This window comes from Biomphalaria glabrata, chromosome 8 (genome assembly GCF_947242115.1).
Source record: "Biomphalaria glabrata chromosome 8, xgBioGlab47.1, whole genome shotgun sequence".
Taxonomy (NCBI): domain Eukaryota; kingdom Metazoa; phylum Mollusca; class Gastropoda; family Planorbidae; genus Biomphalaria; species Biomphalaria glabrata.
The window spans coordinates 26,353,180-26,376,521 of NC_074718.1; the positions used below are offsets into that span (position 1 = coordinate 26,353,180).

General features: G+C 36.5%; 1 protein-coding gene across 1 annotated transcript in view; it reads right to left on the reverse strand.

The window, feature by feature from the left end:
- Positions 1-2,411: 2,411 nt before the first annotated feature.
- LOC106070807 (arginine kinase Oct f 2-like) overlaps positions 2,412-23,342 on the reverse strand; it is a 21,122-nt gene continuing 191 nt past the window's right edge. Inside the window, exons 2-6 of the mRNA XM_056039337.1 lie at positions 21,438-21,635; positions 16,413-16,591; positions 8,995-9,138; positions 7,910-8,131; positions 2,412-2,529 (exon numbers count right to left, since the gene is read on the reverse strand). Of these exons, the coding sequence (XP_055895312.1) occupies positions 2,412-2,529; positions 7,910-8,131; positions 8,995-9,138; positions 16,413-16,591; positions 21,438-21,635 (861 nt within the window). The remainder of the gene's footprint in view (positions 2,530-7,909; positions 8,132-8,994; positions 9,139-16,412; positions 16,592-21,437; positions 21,636-23,342) is intronic.

A 23,342-nucleotide genomic window follows, 5' to 3' on the forward strand; every position in this document is an offset into this window, starting at 1 on the left:
CTAACCGCACCGGGTGACACCGACCCTAGTAACGCCACTACATATTAATATGAGCGAGGGATTTAAACAATAATTAATTGGAAACGTTGGTTGTTTTTTTTTTTAAAAAGCGGTTCTATGACGTACGTAAGAGGCGAATCTACATCACTGCTACAAAAAGAAATACGTAAGAGGCGAATCTACATCAGTTCTACAAAAAGAAATGCGTAAGAGGCTAGTGTAAATCAGTGCTACGAAAGGAAATACGTAAGAGGCTAGTGTAAATCAGTTCTACAAAAAGAAATGCGTAAGAGGCTAGTGTAAATCAATGCTACAAAAGGAAATACGTAAGAGGCTAGTGTAAATCAGTGCTACGAAAGGAAATACGTAAGAGGCTAGTGTAAATCAGTGCTACGAAAGGAAATACGTAAGGGGCTAGTGTAAATCAGGGCTACGAAAGGAAATACGTAAGGGGCTAGTGTAAATCAGTGCTACAAAAGGAAATACGTAAGAGGCTAGTGTAAATCAGTGCTACAAAAGGAAATACGTAAGAGGCTAGTGTAAATCAGTTCTACAAAAAGAAATGCGTAAGAGGCTAGTGTAAATCAGTGCTACAAAAGGAAATATGTAAGAGGCTAGTGTAAATCAGTTTTACGAAAGGAAATACGTAAGAGGCTAGTGTAAATCAGTGCTACGAAAGAAAACGTTAACGTTCCATAACTACGAAGATGTCTTTCTGCATGACAGCTTATGGAGACGTTACTTGAAACAACGAAAGCTATTCTAGCCGGTGTCGTATTGCATTGATTCCTTGCAAACAAGAAACATCCTATATTTAAATACTTTGATAATTTCATTGTCACAGAGCAAAGCAAGCAATAGGGAAATATCCTTCTTTATGCACTCACTCCATAATATAGACTTGTGAGTAAAAACAATAAATAAATCAAAATATTAAAAAATAATATTTTTTTAAAAGCTTATATAAGGGAAATAGCCCTACAAATAACACCATCTCTCAGTACTTCAGTCTTTACCACCTCCCTTTTTCTGTATAAAACAAATTTGATTAATTAACACTAATTAAATAATTAATCAGTTAATTATTTGATTGATTCATGTGTTGTCCTCAACAATAGGTAATTATTTTAAGTTTCAACTTGATGAGATAATGGGAATTGGGAGTACTAACGTGTACAAGACTAGTACCAGTCAGAGTCAGGTGATATAAACTATCTAAACTAACAACAACGAACATGTCCTTTTTTAGATCAAACAAATAAGGCGTTAGGAAGTGTTACATGCGCAGCGGCCACAACCATTGTAACGGTTTTGAATGGCCAGTTAAACCAAGTAGAGGGTATAGGACGTGCCCATGACGCTCAATACATTGAGGTTCTGTCAAACCTAGCATGTGAACTCTGGACTTGGCGGCCTGTTCGAAACGTCACCTTAACTAGACCAACGGGACAGAAAGGCAACTACCAGCAAAATGCTGTGGAGCTCTCTAGAACAGCACTGGTCATCCACTGCACCCAAACTCGTCCCCGGACGACTTGACCGAATTTTGCTTCTGGAAAAGCGTGGGCTTCAGGGCGAGAGAGTGAGGTCCATGTGTTGCGAGAATCCATCCATCCATCCCAGTGGCATTACAGCCCACGGAGGCCTCTGGCCTTCTTCACCCCATCCCTCCGTTCAGATCTCTCCTTAGACTTTCGTCTCCACGTCTGAATCCCAAGCTGTTGTAGATCTGCCTCCACATCATCAATCCATCGCACTCGGGGTCTGCCTTTGGGTCGCCCGCCTTTGGGTTGTTGCCGGTATACAGTTGCTCAACAGAAATGGCTGAGACGGATTTTGGAAGTCAGTTACACAGATCGGGTCTCAAACAGGGAAATCCTATACCGAATTGGGAGTCGAACACTTGGTGAGGTTGTGACTGAACGTTGCAGGAGGTTTGCGGGACATGTTCTACGACAAAATGAACTACGCATACCAAGAGTTGCGATGACATGGAGGCCAATACGAGGAAAGCGCAAACAGGGACGTCCTCGTATAACTTGGCACCACACCTTCATGGAGGACCTCAGAACATTGGACACCAGGTGGGAGGAGGCTTCAGACATTGCCAGTGACAAATCGTTGTGGAGACAGCTTGCCGCCCAATGCGCCGAACGGAGCGGGAGGACCTCATAAGTACGTAAGTAAGTATATTAGTGTGGTCAAAATTAACCGAGTAATTATATTTAAAAAAACAACACCTTTTCTTATTTTGCTCTCCACCCTAAATAATCAAACCAATATTTCCTGCTTGCATCATTCCTTATTGATGCAATCTCTCCAAGCCGAACATTTATTATCTTATTATGCCGGGGGGGGGGGGGAGGGGAAGGGCGGGAAATAGGAAGGGGACGTAATTGTGCAAGGCTTGGTTAACTGTCATACTTATTGATTAGATACTCGCTATGTGCTTTTGGCCAAGGGTCCAAGGAAGCCTGGGGCACTATGAGCCACATCAGAATTTCATTTCTCAGCCTCTGTGATGTATCACTATGGATAAAAGCCAAACCAGAACCAAGTCCAGAATTTTTGACGTTTTATTTGCGAAAATCTTAGAAATTTTACACACCGACCACTGGAAATGTATTTCAAATTTCTTAATTAAAAAGTTACAAAAAAACAACAACAACATGAAATTGAACTAAAATAACAGTGCAAAAATTATTAGTACTAGTAGATCCGCATTATAATATAAAAAAGACAATTTATCTACACTGACAGTTCAGTCAATGCGGTCATCAAATTATAAAAGCTACCTTCAGTAAATGCTTGCCTTAATTCTCAAAATAAACCCAGTTTCTTCCAAGAACTAGATGAAAAGAATTGAACTGGTTTCAATGAGAAATGTATGACCTGAAACTATGCCTTCAGTGAGCCGGTACATAATTATAAAAATGAGGTACCCCCCTCCTGCATTTCATGAACAAGTCCATGACAGATCCGAAGGTCAAAGGTTTTTTTTACCAAGAAGGAAAAAAAAATTTAAAATAATAATAAAGTCGATACCTCTACTAAAGATATCAAAGTTTATAAAGATAATAAATACCTCTACTAAAGATATCAAAGTTTATAAAGATAATAAATATCTCTACTAAAGATATCAAAGTTTATAAAGATAATAAATACCTCTACTAAAGATATCAAAGTTTATAAAGATAATAAATACCTCTACTAAAGCTATCAAAGTTTATAAAGATAATAAAGTCGATACCTCTACTGCCTCTACTATAAATATCAAAGTTTACAAATATAATAATGCTAATGACATTTTGTCAAATGGACCTCATTCACCAATCATAAACAAACAACATTTAGCCACGTGAATCTCTATCTCTTCTATACTAATTACGTAATACACACATGCTGTCACGTGACATTTTTTTTTCATTGTTTTATCAATATTATCACTTTAATAAATGTTGTTTGTTTACGATTGGTGAATGAGGTCCATTGGTTAGTTTTGTAACATTGGTTTGCTTTGTCCAATTGGCTTGTGTTGTGAATAATAAATAACAAGAAACAAAAAAAAACAACACTTTTTAAAAAAAAAAGCTGATACGAAGTGTAGTTGTATCAATCAGTTTGGGTCAGTCATGTCATTAAATCTGTAATAGATCTAGACCAGGGGTGGGCAAATTACGGACCGCGGGCCACATGCGGCCCGCCGGAGTGTTTTATGCGGCCCGCCGACACCTACAGAAGTCAGGTGTGCCCACTGTATATACTTATAAAAATGCAAATATATTAAAAATAATAAAAATATAAATTATTGAAACTGTCATTATAAAAAGTTTCAAGCAAACGAAGACTATGCTTATTGGCTATACATCAATACACTCAATTCAAGACACAATCTCTGATCAGTATTTATTCAATGCTATGAAGAACTGTGTTGAATGTTGAGTATGCTTGGAACAAGATGGCAAGGGTGACAACTGGTGGAGCTCGATCTTTGACTGAGTAAAATGGTGTGTTTTTTTTATATCCCAACCATAATCTTTAAACAGGAAAGTTTGCACAAAGCTTCATAAAATTTAAACTTTTAAGTAGCCAGATATGTAATAATAATCAAAATTATCAGAATGGGAAACGATCAACCACAAGTAGTTTCGGTAATGATCAAACTAATTCAATATGTCCATTGCATGGGTATGGCAAATGAGAACAATGTAAAATCTCCAGGAATAAATTGTTATGTTACTTAAAGGACACTGACTGTGACCTTGTTACCAATATTTCTAATGAAGCGTGGAAGACAGATTTCATGTTTCATAATTGCCATTGCAATGAGCTTTTTGCATATGAAATGTAAATGGATGTTAAATCTTTTCAAACAATGCCTTCCCATCTCTACAAGCAAGCAAAAAGAAAACAGGCTTTGTCATTTTCCTTTGCAGAAAGGTGAAATTATTTCTAGTGAAATTGTTAAAAGTACAACACTTATTTAGATCCCTTAATTTTGCAATTTATAAAAGCAAGAACCTGTTTCCAATACCATTAGCTCACCATTTAGCGCAGAAGCTGATTTAGCTCCAGAGGACATAACTCCGAGCAAAGAGAATTTCCAGTCAGTACTTCCACAGGAGTCTTATGAGTGCCAGAAGCTGTATGTCAACATTTTAAAAAATGTGCTTCTGTTCACATTATTTGAGTACACATTCATCTGTTCTTCTTCTTCTTTGTTCTCATTTTACATGTTGGAGGGTTCAGAAAAGTATTTAAGATGAACCGCGCAATGTTTTCCATATCAGGCAGTTCTCCGAATAGTTTTGGTTCTATAGGAGGGCTTTGGGGTCAGAGTCCTGTTCGGGTCTCTGATTTAGTATGCACAATTGAAGGACATGGTCAGCATTCTCTGGTGATGCACCAAAAGGGCAAGTTTCGCTCGTCCCGAAATTTAACTTCCGGAACATATATTGTCTCATCCAGTGAACAAGCATTATATTTTGGGTGGGGGGAAACTAAACAAGTATAATTACTGGTCGATTTTGACTGACTGTAATTTGACAGCAGTCACAAGGGTAACAACTAGTAAGCTAGTTCCACAGTTCCGGAACATTATGCACGAGTAAAATACTGCACATTAAGTACAACTGTATATTAGTGTATATTAGTTATTGTAATATAAAAAGACAACAGCAATAAAAAAAATTATTAATTGATTTCAGAAATTGCTACCTCTTCTTGTAAGTCCTTAACGTGAAGTGTGGAAAAAAAGAAACGTGAATATAATACAGTGTAACTATGAATTAAAAGTTAGCTAGAGTATCTTTCTAAGTTGTATATGCATATGCGTCCCGCCATTCCCAAATTTAAAGAAATGCGGCCCTCGATCCAAAAAGGTTGCCCACCCCTGATCTAGACCAACAACAAAAAATCTGTGCGATTAGAAATATTGTAATAAACCTGGTGGTGACACAGATGGTGATAGTGGTGTGTGTAGACAGCCAACGCAAATCGCCACAGGCCAGCGCTAGACGAGCGGTCAACCGTGACAAGTTACGACGGTCAGCCAAGTCAGTTCGGGAAGGTTCTGTTGTGCGAATAGTGCTCAGGAGCATCACGGGGGATGTCGTCAAGTGATTACTAGAAGGGTCGAGCGATCTTCCGTCCGGTTCTAGAAGGCCAGCTAGGACCCTAAATAAAGAGCGTAGGTGTCAGTCAAGAGGGTTCACTACAGTCCGGTTCAATACAGTCCGGTCGACTATAGCACAGTTCAGTGTGGTTCAGCGGTGTGGTTCGTTGCAGAGTACTGTCAAGCACAATCGAGACGTTGGTCTTGGTCTGTGATCGAGTCCGACACAACGAGCCCAGTGTGTGAAGTCAGTCCTGAACTGTTGAACCCAGTGCAAGCACAGGACGAGAGGGAGAGGCCAGTGCAAGAGTTGATACGTCGGTACGGTGTTAACGAAGAACTATTTGTACAGTCTGTGTTACGTGTTACCAATTGTACAGTATTGGCTGCAATTATTTGACATTAAACCTTTAAGTTGTTTTGGAGCCCTGAGTTCTTTAAGTTGTTGGTGTCGTGTGGTTCAGTTAACAGAGGGCCTGGATAGTGACATTCGTTACATTATTTTGACCTATCTATTTTGTTGAGCGCTATTTCAAGCTTTCTCAGTATGCTGTGATCCTGTCATTTGGATAGACCAATCAAAAACACGGGAAGGGGGAGGAGAAAGACATATCTGGGTGATTTTTTTTTAACGTATTCGCTTTTTAAAAGAATATATATATAAAGGGAACGACCTGAATTTGGACTCATCCCCCAAGACGACATACTAACCTATTAAAATAGAAGCGGCTGGCTCACATAGGCCTCACCAACTATGGAAGTTATATCTAGAAACAATACGCCTTGTTGTTCATCAAACGAAGGAATAATGTCCACTGAACTCGCAAACACATTCGAAGCTATAAGGATGCCCAAGAGGATTACCTGCCACATTAATATTTATCCGTGGACATTGTTAAAGGTACTACAATGAATTTTGTTTCTCTTTAGAGAAATTTGACCCTTGCAGTGTCAGAGAATGAATATTAATTCGCTTTTCACATTAACCCTAACACTACTGTACTTATACAACGTGCTTCCAATTCTCTGGCGCTGCCAGGGTCGAGATCTATTAAAGAAAACAGGATTCGTTCAAGTCTCATTAAGAGAACCAAGAAGGGATTTACTAATGTTACTTAGTTCTGAAGTTAAGTCTGTAGCAGTACCACTCTGTGACAGGTAAGGAAATAATTGTTTTAAGATCACCATACTCTTTTGGATTGCAAAACAAAGTTGAGCAGGAAGGTATTGAACTGGAAACGCTAAAAAAAAAACTTCCACTCCATTTTTATTTCAAAAGATTCTTAGATTTCGTTAGAAATAGTAGATCTGCTACAAACGTTTCATCCTAGATTGGACCACGACTGGGCCTAAAGGGACGACACAATGTAATAACTAGTTAAAATTATCCATAAATAGTATAGACAATGTAAATTATTAACCCATTATGATTATTATCTCCACATTTTGTATACCCAGTCTCCTTTTCTTTGGGGAGTGGGGTGTTATGGAGTGTGTGTGTGTATGTGTGTTTCTATGGAGACGGTGGGATGAGGTTAGCGATTGGTTGTGAATGATGCAACATAGCTGGCATTGTCGTTACCTGGTCTTAGGACAGAAGACTCCAGAACGAGAGATTGAAAGGTTGTGTTATTGCAGTGAGTTAGATTTTGTTAGAAAAAATATTATTAAGTGTAGTACATTTATTTTATCTCATATTAACTTTATTTAAGTCTCTATTGTAATGGAACGTTTATTTAGTATTGTTTACAAAGATGTTACTCAAGTTATTTCACGTTTTAGTATTTAAGATATAAGACACCTAAAGCGGTTTTGTTGTCTACCAGCAGTTTAGTACAAGTCGACGATGGTCAACAACATGGGGCAAATACTGGATCCTAATACCCCACAATTGGGGAGCAGTAGCCCTTGGCTTCCGAACCTGGGGTTCTGGTTTCGAATTTTGGTGATGACTGAGATTTTGAATTTCGGGATTCATATGGCGTCTCTCAGCCCACCCAACTCTTATGGGTACTAGACTTTAGTTGGAAAAAGTAAAGGCAGTTGGTCGTTGTGCTGGCCACATAATACCCTGCTCGTTGACCTTTGGACAAATTAATACATCATCTTAACATCATCTGCCCTAGAGATAGCAAGGTATGAAGGGGGAGCTTTACCTTAGTTTAATACCCAAGAATGGCGTATCCTTTTCCCTTCCTATCAATATTCAAACAAATCCTAGGAGTTAAACGAGCTATAAATGGTCTTGACCATTTGGTGGATGTACACTGACCAAATATACAAATGACCACTTACCCTAAGTTTTCCTTCCAGACAAATCTGAGCCCGTTGTTCTCTAACTGTTTCACGCCATTGACCAGCTTAAGATAGGCCTTCTTGAGGTCACCACCGGGCGCCTGGGAGATTAGCCGGAGGTGATCCGACTCGTTGACCCAGGCCACGAAGGTCTTGTTTTCGTTGCAATAAATCCCACGCGCGTCTGGCCATTGTTTGTAAGCCCCGGCTGCCTCCAAGAACCTGATTTTTAAAGATAGCCGTAGTAGAATGGATTTCGTTCAATGTACAAAAAAGCATTGCTTGTAAGGCAGAATATACCTATAGGATATATGAATTATGTATAGGAAACACAAACTATAGCAAAGGGCTAACAAAGCAATATTGAACACCAACATTTAATATTTGGATTTGAAAGAGGCAGACTTGAAAAGTGCATCAAAGGGGCTCTATATTTCAAATAGCTTGAATTTAAGTTTAGATCTACATGCAATTATATGTGATTCTATTTAATACAAGTGTAGATCTAAATGCCTTTATATAAGTTTCAATTGAATACAAGTGTTGATCTTCATGCTTTTCAAAAGGTTTGTATTTAAACTTTTATTACAAAGGATATCTTCCTGTTTTAATTCAGAAGTTTAGATTTGACATATTATATACAATGATGTATTCTTTCATAAATGTTAACATTTGTGTATATTCTGTTTTGAAGTTTCATATGTCCCATATATATTTATTTTAAGGGGGTTTTCTTCCCTATAAATTGTAACAAAACTTTGGTATCAAAAGTTTTAGGTGACATCTCACTTTGAACTCGAGAACAAATCATAAATAAGCAAAGATGGATTGACGGACTCAATAAAGTACAACGTCAATATACCGGGTGTAGCCGGTGGTTTAATCCTAGTCTTCTATATTTCAAGATGATTTCACAATAAACAGCATAATAACGTTGTTGTTGTTTTAAATAGTGTCTAAATACAAATGACTTCTGACACGAGCACCTGTCTACTTGAACATGTCTATAAGCTAAGCTCGTGGGGAGCTGATTGTCTGGGACATTACTGCAGAACTATTAAGTGAACTAAGGTGTAACTATTTACCTGTCGTTATTGGTAAACAAAAGATTACGTCTATCTAGCCTCTTTGTCATAACAGGAGTCAGGGTAGCCAATGAAAAATAGGCGCCCATTAGTTCACCTCTAAGTTCCCTGAGAGCAGCCTTAGACATGTTCTCTAGCTTTTCCCTGGTGGAAAACAAAAAGTTTCAAACCAAATTGATTCAATCCTCTCCTGAGTTGGGAATAACTTATTTACTTTACAAATAAGCATGGTAACATTTGTCTGTCTGTATTTCTGTCCTTTAGTCATAGTTGTCCACTCTTAGAGATCGCAGAAAATTAAAGGTTGCTTTTATCAGGCTCAGTCAACGTCAGAATAATCGAACGTACGTGTTGGCACTTGGCCTCCTTCATTCGTAGAACGACTTTGGTTCATCTCGTAGAACGACTTTGATTCATCTCGTAGAAAGACATCGATTCGTCTCGTAGAGCGCTTTTGGTTCATCTTGTAGAACGACGTTGGTTCATCTTGTAGAACGACGTTGGTTCATCTTGTAGAAAGACGTTGGTTCATCTTGTAGAAAGACGTTGGTTCATCTTGTAGAAAGACGTTGGTTCATCTTGTAGAAAGACTTTGGTTCATCTTGTAGAACGACGTTGGTTCATCTTGTAGAAAGACGTTGGTTCATCTTGTAGAAAGACGTTGGTTCATCTTGTAGAAAGACTTTAGTTCATCTCGTTGAACGACGTTGGTTCATTTCGAAGAAAGACTTTAATTCATCTTGTAGAACGACGTTGGTTCATCTTGTAGAAAGACTTTAGTTCATCTTGTAGAAAGACTTTAGTTCATCTTGTAGAACGACGTTGGTTCATCTTGTAGACAGACTTTAGTTCATCTTGTAGAACGACGTTGGTTCATCTTGTAGAAAGACTTTAGTTCATCTTGTAGAAAGACTTTAGTTCATCTTGTAGAAAGACTTTAGTTCATCTTGTAGAAAGACTTTAGTTCATCTTGTAGAAAGACTTTAGTTCATCTTGTAGAACGACGTTGGTTCATCTTGTAGAAAGACTTTAGTTCATCTTGTAGAAAAACTTTAGTTCATCTTGTAGAACGACGTTGGTTCATCTTGTAGAAAGACTTTAGTTCATCTTGTAGAAAGACTTTAGTTCATCTTGTAGAAAGACTTTAGTTCATCTTGTAGAAAGACTTTAGTTCATCTTGTAGAAAGACTTTAGTTCATCTTGTAGAAAGACTTTAGTTCATCTTGTAGAAAGACTTTAGTTCATCTTGTAGAACGACGTTGGTTCATCTTGTAGAAAGACTTTAGTTCATCTTGTAGAAAGACTTTAGTTCATCTTGTAGAAAGACTTTAGTTCATCTTGTAGAAAGACTTTAGTTCATCTTGTAGAAAGACTTTAGTTCATCTTGTAGAACGACGTTGGTTCATCTTGTAGACAGACTTTAGTTCATCTTGTAGAACGACGTTGGTTCATCTTGTAGAAAGACTTTAGTTCATCTTGTAGAAAGACTTTAGTTCATCTTGTAGAACGACGTTGGTTCATCTTGTAGACAGACTTTAGTTCATCTTGTAGAACGACGTTGGTTCATCTTGTAGAAAGACTTTAGTTCATCTTGTAGAAAGACTTTAGTTCATCTTGTAGAAAGACTTTAGTTCATCTTGTAGAAAGACTTTAGTTCATCTTGTAGAACGACGTTGGTTCATCTTGTAGAAAGACTTTAGTTCATCTTGTAGAAAGACTTTAGTTCATCTTGTAGAAAGACTTTAGTTCATCTCGTTGAAAGACGTTGGTTCATCCTGTAGAAAGACTTTAGTTCATCTTGTAGAAAGACTTTAGTTCATCTTGTAGAAAGACTTTGGTTCATCTTGTAGAACGACGTTGGTTCATCTTGTAGAAAGACTTTAGTTCATCTCGTTGAACGACGTTGGTTCATCTTGTAGAAAGACTTTAGTTCATCTTGTAGAACGACGTTGGTTCATCTTGTAGAAAGACTTTAGTTCATCTTGTAGAAAGACTTTAGTTAATCTTGTAGAAAGACTTTAGTTCATCTTGTAGAAAGACTTTAGTTCATCTTGTAGAAAGACTTTAGTTCATCTTGTAGAACGACGTTGGTTCATCTTGTAGAAAGACTTTAGTTCATCTTGTAGAAAGACTTTAGTTCATTTTGTAGAAAGACTTTAGTTCATCTTGTAGAACGACGTTGGTTCATCTTGTAGAAAGACTTTAGTTCATCTCGTTGAAAGACTTTAGTTCATCTTGTAGAACGACGTTGGTTCATCTTGTAGAAAGACTTTAGTTCATCTTGTAGAAAGACTTTAGTTCATCTTGTAGAAAGACTTTAGTTCATCTTGTAGAACGACGTTGGTTCATCTTGTAGAAAGACTTTAGTTCATCTTGTAGAAAGACTTTAGTTCATCTTGTAGAAAGACTTTAGTTCATCTTGTAGAAAGACTTTAGTTCATCTTGTAGAAAGACTTTAGTTCATCTTGTAGAAAGACTTTAGTTCATCTTGTAGAAAGACTTTAGTTCATCTCGTTGAAAGACGTTGGTTCATCCTGTAGAAAGACTTTAGTTCATCTTGTAGAAAGACTTTAGTTCATCTTGTAGAAAGACTTTAGTTCATCTTGTAGAAAGACTTTAGTTCATCTTGTAGAAAGACTTTAGTTCATCTTGTAGAAAGACTTTAGTTCATCTTGTAGAAAGACTTTAGTTCATCTCGTTGAAAGACGTTGGTTCATCCTGTAGAAAGACTTTAGTTCATCTTGTAGAAAGACTTTAGTTCATCTTGTAGAAAGACTTTGGTTCATCTTGTAGAACGACGTTGGTTCATCTTGTAGAAAGACTTTAGTTCATCTCGTTGAACGACGTTGGTTCATCTTGTAGAAAGACTTTAGTTCATCTTGTAGAACGACGTTGGTTCATCTTGTAGAAAGACTTTAGTTCATCTTGTAGAAAGTCTTTAGTTAATCTTGTAGAAAGACTTTAGTTCATCTTGTAGAAAGACTTTAGTTCATCTTGTAGAAAGACTTTAGTTCATCTTGTAGAACGACGTTGGTTCATCTTGTAGAAAGACTTTAGTTCATCTTGTAGAAAGACTTTAGTTCATTTTGTAGAAAGACTTTAGTTCATCTTGTAGAACGACGTTGGTTCATCTTGTAGAAAGACTTTAGTTCATCTTGTAGAAAGACTTTAGTTCATCTTGTAGAAAGACTTTAGTTCATCTTGTAGAAAGACTTTAGTTCATCTCGTTGAAAGACGTTGGTTCATCCTGTAGAAAGACTTTAGTTCATCTTGTAGAAAGACTTTAGTTCATCTTGTAGAAAGACTTTAGTTCATCTTGTAGAAAGACTTTAGTTCATCTTGTAGAAAGACTTTAGTTCATCTTGTAGAAAGATAGAGGAGCCAGCTATTTTTCGTTTGACACTCTTTTCTTCTTTGCTTCCAGGGATAAGGCCAATGCTTTTACGCTGTCTAAAGGTTTCTTGGTCACCATCTCTCTCATCATATTGGGGTCTAGGGTTAGGCCTTCCTTAGTTGTTAACATCACGTGCACTGCTTTGAGGTCCCGTTTGATTACACCCACTACGTATGAAGTGCAATAGATACTTTTGTTATTCCGCAAGATTCTGTTTTTTTTTAATCAATTATGAATATTTAAAAAAATAACTTAACATAGTAAATGCTTATAAGCATTTAAATTAAAAACGCCATGTATATTCCCATAATGTTTTAATAATTTGTATAGTGAAAGAAAACTTAGTTAACCACAAACAACGGTCTCATATTTGTCAAAATTGTACAATTCTTGGCCACTCAACGTCAGAATAATCGAATGTACGTGTTGGCACTTGGCCTCTTTTATTCAAATTGCAGCTTGCGGAATCGCATGCGATCCTCAATAGCAGTGATGCCCAAAATACGGCCCGCGGGATACATCCGGCCCGCGATGCTGTTCTATCCGGCCCGCCGAAACTTCAGCACTACTGTAGAAAATCCCCCCTTCATAAAAAAAAGGCTGAAAAATGAAACTTTTCTTACGCTAGGGCCCCCACTATTAATTTTTAACACTTGCACGTTTCTGAAATGGGACTCTGAATGTAGAATCAAGCAGGGAAAGTGAACAGATCTTTACTTTTTTTTTGTGGAACATGATAATAAGCCAATATATTTAATTTATAAAGACATTGTGGCTGTTTAAACAATATTTATAACTCATAAGCAAACAAATATGGCGGCATTCATGGTTTGAACCGTGAATAAAAGGTTGCTAAACTACGCCCAGAGCTTGGAGGATCTAAGGGAACATTTTAAAAAAGAAACAAGAAAATGAGTTGGTGGTAAAACTAGCTACAAAGTTGCTCACATTTTAAGTAGAGAAATGAAGCCATTTTTCGATGCGTAAAAAAAAATAATCTTCCAATGTCTCTTTAATTATTTATAAGTTTCTTATCAAATAGTTTCAGATCGATTTCATTTCGTTTTTTGTAACTTTTCGGTCTTGTGGCCCGCGATACGAGTGTTGGAAATTAAAATGGCCCACATGTCGAATTAGGTTGGGCATCACTGCTCCATTGTGTGCCTAGCGCAGTAAGCAGTCAAGGATTATAATTTATTAACTTTTTTTGGTATGGGACGTGTGAACGTTTCAAACACAAGCGTTATCTTATCTTATCTTATCTTATATAATACAGACGTTTCTTCAAAAAAGAGGATGATTACGTCTTACGCCTCATGCATTTACTCATGCATATTAACCAATGACCTAAATTCTACCAAGTCACTGGTTTTCCTGGCTAGCTCAGGCAACCCATTTCATGCTCTAATAGCATTAGGGAAGAAGGAGCATTTGTACAAATTTGTCCTAGCATATAGAAAACGGGCAGATTTTTCAAAAGCTAAAATAATACGGATATTGTCGTGCGCGCGTGAAGTTTTCTTTACATTTAATATTGGTGCTTTAGCGTATAGGAAGTAGTTTCTTTTAAGTGCGTTTTGTTGCCTAGAATATTGTGTGTGTGTGTGTGTGTGTGTGTTTACGTCATCCTTAGTTCCCGCAAGAGAGAGAGCTTCTTTTGTGAGCTAGGTAGCTGGTTGTTTGTTTCCCCCTTGTAAGGGTACGTAAGTATATAGTTTTATTAAGTAGGCTGATCTTTCGGTACGGGTGTCGCTATTGAAAAGTTCTTTCTTGTAGCGGCATCGCTAGATCTAGGTTTTCTTTTCGTTTCAGGGTGTTAGGCTTTGGGCTATGGGAAAGTGTGTCGCCTTTCCGCCCCTGGAGCTGTGCAGTAACTATTGTTGTTGAGGTGTAGGGAGTTGAGGTTACGTTGGGCGCCGAGATGGAGTGTGAGCGTGAAGGTGTGTTATGTAAATTTATTGGCGTGATATTAGACTAATTATTAATTCAATGATGACTTCAATGATAGTGATGTATATGTAAATATGTTGGTAACTTATAATTAATTATTATTAAATATTGTTCATATTGAAAACTGTTGTTATTCACTAACTGTGTAGTTGAATAACTGTTATCCGATGTTCGTATTTTACATGCCATTATCTTTAGGTTCTTGTGTTACTCTGTTCAGGCTGGGGATACGGGACCATCATATCATACCCTACTTAAGCGACTAAACCCACCTGACAGATATAGTGGAGTATCATTATCTGTGGGTATTGATTTAACACACAAATATATATAGGTACATTAGTAGAAAATGTATCTGTTAACATTTACCATTTGACATTATTTGCTCGGTTGGGTGACACGGGGAAGGGGGGGGGGCGTGCATGCAGCTCTTGGGTGAGTTTGTATCTCCACTAAATAGAAACCCGTGGTATGTCATAAAATCGCCACTCAAAGGACCATGCGTGAAGTAAATAAGCAAATGTTTGTCGCTATTTAAGAAAGACGACCATGATCACGTGATACATAAGACTACTGTATTGTCCATTGGGAGCCAACACAACTTGCGCAGACAGTTGCTTAAAGAGATGCACAAAGTAATGGGATAGGCCATGAAGAGGAAGATAAAACCAAGTTAAAGAATTTCTGATTGAGATAGTGAACAAGCAGGCTTTCTGCTGCACAACAATGTCCCTTGGTTGTCGAAAAGAAATGCTTTAGATGTTACGATTTACTGTTTATTGAAATAAACGCATTTCTACTTGAGAATGGTATAAACTATTCAGAGCAAATGAATGATATGTGGATCTAGAAATTGTATTCCATGGCGGATGTTGTTTTTTTTTTATTATTATCTAAATCAGCTTAATAGTAAGAACAATTTTTATTATGATTAATTTGGAAGTAATTATTCCATTCGAAACAGAAAAGATTGTTACTCTGAAAAAGACGCTTTAATTGACTTCCCTTACGTCTTGAACTAGTGTCCAGTCTAATAGTTGCTGCATCAGAACAACATTGTCCATTCTAGAGGAAGATTTTTGTCTACAGGTTAAAAGACAGCCAAGCGATGCTAGTAAGTAACAAGCAAAATGTGAAATTTTCTTTTTGAAAAAAAAAACAAACAACAACAAAAAAACTTATCTAAGGTGAAGAATTCCGCACATGCAACAATTCATATCTTGTCTTTGCCAATGAATATTGGTGCAAAGTTTCAACTTTATCCGAGCATGGGTTTGGGAGAGCTAACGTGCACAAACAATGACCAGACAGACTGACAGACAGACAGACAGAGTGAGTTGATATAAAGTTTGTCAAAAGTAAAGTACCCATTACACACCTTGTTATCTATGGGGCAGATGGTGTTACGGTCATCTGTTTCGTTTGGGTGGACTTAGGGGTTTCCTAACATCCCGACATTAAGAATCTATATAATGATGGACCACTCTATTTTATGATTCAGTTTTTACACATGTCTGTGTGTGTGTGTGTGTGTGTGTGTGTGTGTCAGGTTTATTAAAAAAAAAAAGAAATACAATAATTCATTGCTAGAAAAAACAACAAGGAGTTTGATGCATTCAACGTTGTTTTAAATTCATTCCATTAGCCTACTCGTGTAATAGTATATTTGTATGGTTCTCCGAGATACATTTCACATTCTAACATTAAAAGGGAATATCAACAAGAAAAAACAGAGAGGAAGAGAGATAGAGAGAGATTGAGGGAGAGAGGAGAAAGAGTGAGAGTGAAACAAAGAGATTAAATAGAAAGTAACAGAGAGGAATACAGAGGGGTGGGGAGAGAGAGAGGAGCATGAGTCAGAGACAGAAATAGAGTGAAGAGAAAGTAACACAGAGAGAGAGAAAGAGAGAGAGAGAGTTAAAGTAAAAAAATGTCTGAGATAGATAACTAGATTGAAAGCTAAACAACACATGAGAGTGCTTTAGAAAGAGACATTAATGTATTGCCCTGGTTCTCTTTCCTAATCAGAGCCCCACAGATACAATAAAAACCAGAACCTCAACAAACGTAATACCTTTTCTCTAGAGTCAGCAGTGGCGGAAACGGAAGTCCCTCAAGACTTCTGGCGACGCTGACCCTCGTGGACTCAATACGATCATTGTCCAGCTCAAAAATCTCTTGTATGATCGATTTCGCGCCAAAGTCTTTAGACGAGTGATTCACCTCATTAACCTCATGATAATCTTTGATAATCTGAGGAGGGATAAACATCGTGATAATATTTTGTAAATTAAGGAGGAATTCAGATTAGATTAGATAATTTTTATTAGCCCAACAAATGGAAATTCAGTTTGACTACCATTGACTTTCTCAGCGTAACTACTGTAATCTGTAACAATAACTTTTTGATAATCTTAGGACAGATAATCATCTTATTAATCTTTGATAATCTCTGGAGAGATTAATCTCATGATAATCTCTGATAATTTGTGGCGGAATTAACTTCATGTTAATTGATAATCTGAGGGTAACTTTTTAAAAATTTAATTCTATTTCCTTTCCGTAGAAATAAAAGATGAAGAGTATGGTGAATTGCATGGACATATGAATGTTTCTAGTGAAGTGCAATAGGGTAAATCCTCTGCACCGAGGGTTCGAATCCTGGTAAAGATTTTAGGATTTGGAATATTTTTTTAGTGCCAATAGTGTGACGATTTTATGTTTAGGATTGCGTTGACGGTACACTGCTTATTTTTCTTTGTGTATAGTCAATGGCACAAACAGTATTGCTAGCCGGGAATTGAACACACTGAAGAAACGTCTGCATTCTTTTTTTTTTCTGTAATGAGCTTCAAACACATTAAATTCATCAAATTGAAACAATTCGTAAATGCTCAATTCATCCTTAACTTGACATAACATTCTTGCAAATACACTGAAGTAAAAAAAAACACAAACTAATGTTTCTTAGTTAGACTGTAGTTATACTGATGCCATTTTAGACTGATACAACTTTGTACTGATACAACTTTAGACTGATACATTTTAGACTGCTACAACTTTATATTAATACAACTTTGTACTGATACAAATTTAGACTGATACAACTTTATACTGATACAACTTCAGAATGATATAGCCTTATACTGATACAACTTTACACTGATACAACTTTATACAACTTTATACGGATACAACTTTATGCTGATACAACTTTATACTGATACAACTTTATGCTGATACAACTTAGTTCTGATACAACTTTATACTGATAAACTTTATATTGATACATCTTTATACTGATACAACTTTATACAAATTTATACTGTTACAACTTTATACTGATACAACTTAGTACTGATACATACTTATACTGATACTACTTAGTACTGACACAACTTTATACTGATACAACTTTATACTGATACAACTTTATGCTTATACAACTTTATAGCTATACAACGTTAGACTGATACAACTTTATAGCTATACAACGTTAGACTGATACAACTTTATACTGATACAACGTTAGACTGATACAACGTTAGACTGATACAACGTTACACTGATACAACTGAACTTTCTTTAACTTGAATCTCAACAACTCGTAGGACCCGCATTTGCTCAAGGACCTCGACTAACTAACTTGCCACCAGTGTACACCTTTTTTAAAATTGTCTTTTTTTTAGAATCCTAGAAATTTCTATTCCAAATATTTCTATTAGCTCTCACCTTCTAAAAACTAAAACTTATGTTCGCGACTTTTTTTTTCCTGACCTCTTTCTCTGATTGGTTAATTTTAATTAACATCTGCTTACTCTGTGATATTCTTTGACCTTAACCCTAGAGTAAAGTAGAATGAGCTCATTCTATCGATTCGTGACAGGATGTAACATTATCAATCAGTCCTTAATTCTCTGGGGAAAGCAATTGGTCATGTTGTTCTAGCCATGTTACATCCTCGTAAGCCGAAAACAATAAAAACAAACACTTTGCACCATCTGCCTCATGGACAGGTAGCTTTGAAAGGTAAACTGCAATAACCTGTGTTTGACTTACCATTATATTTTGTTTTGTTATGAGAAATTCACATTTCAAATATTAATTATATTATATATTTTTCAAAAGCATTAACAAGCTAATTCTGTTAAAACCAAAATGAATAAGATGCATATGTTTTGTGTTGCCGTTCATTGAATAAACAAGTGTAGCTTTTATATAGCTCTACTTTCATTGGGCTATGTTCCAATCTCATTTGAGGACAAGTTGGGTGTGTGTGTGGGGGGGGGTATATGGGAGAAGGTTTTTCCGTGCTGCATTTAGGCGCTCAGTAAATACAACTCTGCTCGAGTCGGGGGTGTCGAACCTCACACTATACTGAAAGCCCTGAAAACTTTCAGATTATTACAACGTTTAACGTGAACCTAGCGTGTGTATAACGTCCATCGGTGTAGTCGAACACCTACAAGTCCGGTTTTGTTACCTGGACATATTTATATTAACTACTGACCCAAGGGCAAGTAAATACAGTACTTCAAAAGAAAGAGCTTCTACACATTTCCTTTCAATACATAATACTATCACAAAATTGCATGCAAACATTTGTGCTCTATCAATAGCTAGTCCCCCGGTAAATCATCACATTAAGACGACACGGTTTGCTTCCCTAGGGCAACCATAGCGGCTCTAAAGTTAAACGCATAAGAAAAATTCGAATTTGCCAAGCTCAAGAGTTCTTATCCCAGCTTGAAACTGAAGCACTGAGAACACGCGGTAGGAGTAAGTCAGACGACATGATGACGTCATTTGGAATTGGGAAAACTGGAATTTTATACAGACACACACACACATACATAATACACACACACATACATACATACATACATACATACATACATACATACATACATACACACATACATACATTCCTATTTATATATAGATATATTTATATATTTATATAATAGAGAGAAAAAGAGAGAGAGAGAGAGAGAGAGCAGTTCCTAAAATGAAAAAGACGCTAATAGTTCGGTGTGGTGTGTCTCTCCGCCAGCAGTAATCAATTGTTTGAAACCTTCCTATTGACCTTCATTATTTGCCGAAAAGGTCGACTCAAAGAGTGCACATACCAGTTTGTCTACAAACACCAACTCTTTTAGTTATTTTGTGTTTTTTTTTTTTATTTTTAATTTTTTTAGTTTTTAGAACAATTTTTGCTTTTAATTCAATGTTAAAAAAAACTATAAAAAACTAAAAAAAAATAAAAACAATAAATAAATAGGTTTTAGAAGAAAACAACGAACAGTTGATAGGGAAAGTTGCTTTACCAAACCCTTTCCAAAAGGACTATCCAGCCAAACATCTAATTGGAAATCTGTCAATAATTTAGGGCGTCATCGAGTTGGTCAAACAATGCCATTGCATGCTTTGGGCTTCGAGAACATGGATAAATAGAACTGTTTCACCGTTGACTGATAGGCACTTAAGAGTCGATGTACTTGTCGGGCAAATACTGAAGGTGAAATTTATCTTGATGACGTCTCAACATTTGTACGTGATTTTGTAGATGAACGAGCTTCTTAGGCCCAAGGCCTTGTGGGCTGGAACTGTAGAGTCAGTGTAACATATTGAATGAATGAAACAAGTCTCAGCAGGAAGCTTATCAAACATTCAATTCCACGTAAAGATTCATGAAGTCGTTCTAATTTGGTTGTTGATTCCATCTAGTTGTGAAATCGATTTTTAGTCAATGAAAAAGGTTTAAAATATTGATTGATAGCTGTATGTACGCTATGTTATGTCGTCTTAACTGATCAGAATTTAAACCCCCACCTGTGTGAAAAAGGGCATTATGTTCATTTTCTTTGTACATAAACACACGCTGTTGCTATTTTGCTGATATGTTAAAACTTGTCAGAGGCCTCGTTTGTTATTATAAATAAAAAAAAAAGGCTGGGTTTAAAAAAAAACAACATCCTTTTGTTCCACAACAATTGCATTGTGTTTTTAGCGGCCACCGAAAGGGGAAAAGATGTTATTAGTTTTGTGTTGGTCTGTCTGTCCGTCCGTTCGTCCCGTTTAGATCTCAGAAACTAGAAGAGAAAAGGAAAATCGGACATCATGATGTTTTAGATCATTCAAAGTTCTGATGCAACGGCTACTTTTTTCTTTTTTTAAAGCGAAACATCTAATTTTTAAAATCACTTATCCAAGCAGTTTTTCATAATAATACACCACTTTTACAACTATTTGCTATTTATAGTAACAACCACGAGAAATCTTAAGTAGAGGAGGATGGCCGTTATGAAATTGTAACACATTTATGCCTACAGTTTTACATTTTTTGTGGAAAAAAAATTCTTTTACATTTGTATTGCTAATTTAAATAAGTTATGTCATACTTTATACCACATTTACAAAAAAAAAATGTTTACTATTTTTTTTTAAAGAGAAAACATCTATTTAGTAATCATATACGTTGGACAGAATTTAAAATAACAATTAATAAGAAGTTTGCATATCATCGTGTGAACTACAGCACTACTTATAATCTATAAAACACTCAACCAAAGGACATTTTTTTTTTTACGGATTTTTTTTTTTTTAATTTTTTTGAGGATTTGAATAAGAGATTGACCCTTTACAAAACAATTAGATCAATTAGATACTATATTATACTCATTATAATACATCAGTTAGACCAGGTTCACATCATTCACATTCACCTATCCTTTGGTCTGCTAGACCGCTTGGGCACCACACAAGATCTGTCAACCTTTTTTCTCCACTTTTCTCTGTCATTTGTCTTTGATAGAATGTTCTTTCTGAAAATATTGAAACTTGCCTTTTTACCTGCCTTTGTGGAACACTTCGGAGCTCGATATTTTGTAAATTGTTTTTTTTTTTTTTTTATGGTTGCATGAGGAAGAGACCTGGGAAAGAGTCTAACTTTTACAACAGCAGCAATCAGGTTGTTAATTCTACATCAAAGACAAGCTTTAGTTCGATCACTTTCATTTCGTTTGTTTGTTTTCGTTACAAAGCTCATGCAGCCATGTTCTTGTATACGCTGATAAGATCTAGATCTACTAGTACTTACTGGTAGAAACAAGTCACAAAACGTTTTATAGGCGTCTGGGTCACTGGCATATATACCAACTGGACTGTCTGTGTTTAAGCAACCTGAACGGATGCAGTGAGCCAAGGTACCGCCAAATTTAGTTTTGATTTTTTTGTGGCTGTCCAGTCTCTCTCTAGTCAGATGCGCTTTGAGCAAGGAATGTCTATTTGGTTCGGCCTTCAAAATAGTAAAAAAAAGGCTTTTATTTGGAAAACAAAAATGCATAGAATACATGTAACATTTACTGCATATTTACACTTAACTTGAGTTAAAGTGACCAAAGCAAAAAGTAAAAGAACTCATTTCAGACCTTGCGATGTAGGGGAGCTGAGGGTGTTTACAGCTTCAGACATATCACTTTGTTAACAAAACAACAGCAACAACAAAAAAAGACACGTGTTGAAACTAGGTTTGATACGTATCAATGTCACAGCTCGAGGTCACATTGACCTTTACTATAACCTTCAGGAATTGTTTTTTTTTTCCTCCAAAGAAATATTTTGTTTTTATATTGCATGAACATGAAACCACGAGAAAGTTCCTAACTAATTCATTTGCCAGATACTACGTCACACGCTGCCAGAGAGACATAAAATATTACCGGAAACAAACACGAAGACAAATAAAATTTAGAACACAAAAACTGGAAGAAAGTAATAAAACAAATATTAATTGACTCTGATCGATGAGTACGTCAATGTCCAAGCCTGCGACTCTCCTGGACCTTCCGTACGTCCATGTCCAAGCCTGCGTCTCTCCTTTACCTTCCGTACATTCACGTTCGCACAGAAAAGAGACAAGATTATCATTTCCCTGACTCACATTCAATTAAGATGGCCCTTTGACAGGCATGTGAGTGGTCAATCTTGGCGGCCCGTCGATTAATTAAAGGAGCTGAAAATGGGAAAGGGGAAGGGGGGAAAAATCCATCCAGTATGCCGGACTAAACAAATATCTTGCGCCAGTCATGTCCGCAGGGGGTTACAATGATGACGTCAGTCAGTCTTTAACGGCTTTAGTGGTGAACAGTTAGAGTAAGGCCTATGATTAATACAGCATCACAGTGGTGAAGAGTATATAGTAAGGCCTATGATTAATACAGCATCACAATGGTGAAGAGTTAGATTAAGGCCTATGATTAATACAACATCACAGAGTTTCTAAGTAAAACTGGTAACGTGTTGATTTTATCCACTCTTTTTCCTCTTCTCCTTCTCCTCACTGTCTCCGCCCTGTCTCCCACTTTTTCCTCCCTTCCTGTCTCTTCTTTCTCTCCTCGTCCTCTCTGTTCTCTATCCTCTCACTCCCTCTCTCCTCATCTATTTTCCTCTCTTCTATCTCATTTCGCTCCGTCTCTCCTCATCTATTTTCCTCTCTTCTCTCTCCTTTTCTCTCCTCTCCAACTACTCTCTCCATGGTATCCAAAAAAAAATACAAACATTTTTATTGTTATATATATATGTAATAAAACACCAAACAACCAAGTTCTAAGTTTTAGAAACTTTTTACTAGTTATTAAATCGTATTATTGTTATGCTTAAAATCATTTATTTTATACATCTAAATTCTATAAAGTTTTGATGAGGTTTTAGTGCACGACTAATCTAGATCTACTCTTGACAGTCTTGTCAAATACTGATTTAGTTACATTCAGCCGCCATTATAATTATTTTAAAACTTAAATCTGGTCCAGCTAATCATTTCATCTAATTTCAGATTTCTAAATTCTCTAGATGTGAGATCTTCATCAAGATTAGGCTAGAACCATATCTAGACTATAATAATTCTAGTCAAAGATAATCTAGCACAGATGTTTAAATAATAATCATAATGTCTTGCGCGTGTGAAGTCAATATGCCAATAATTGAATAATTCTTAATCTCT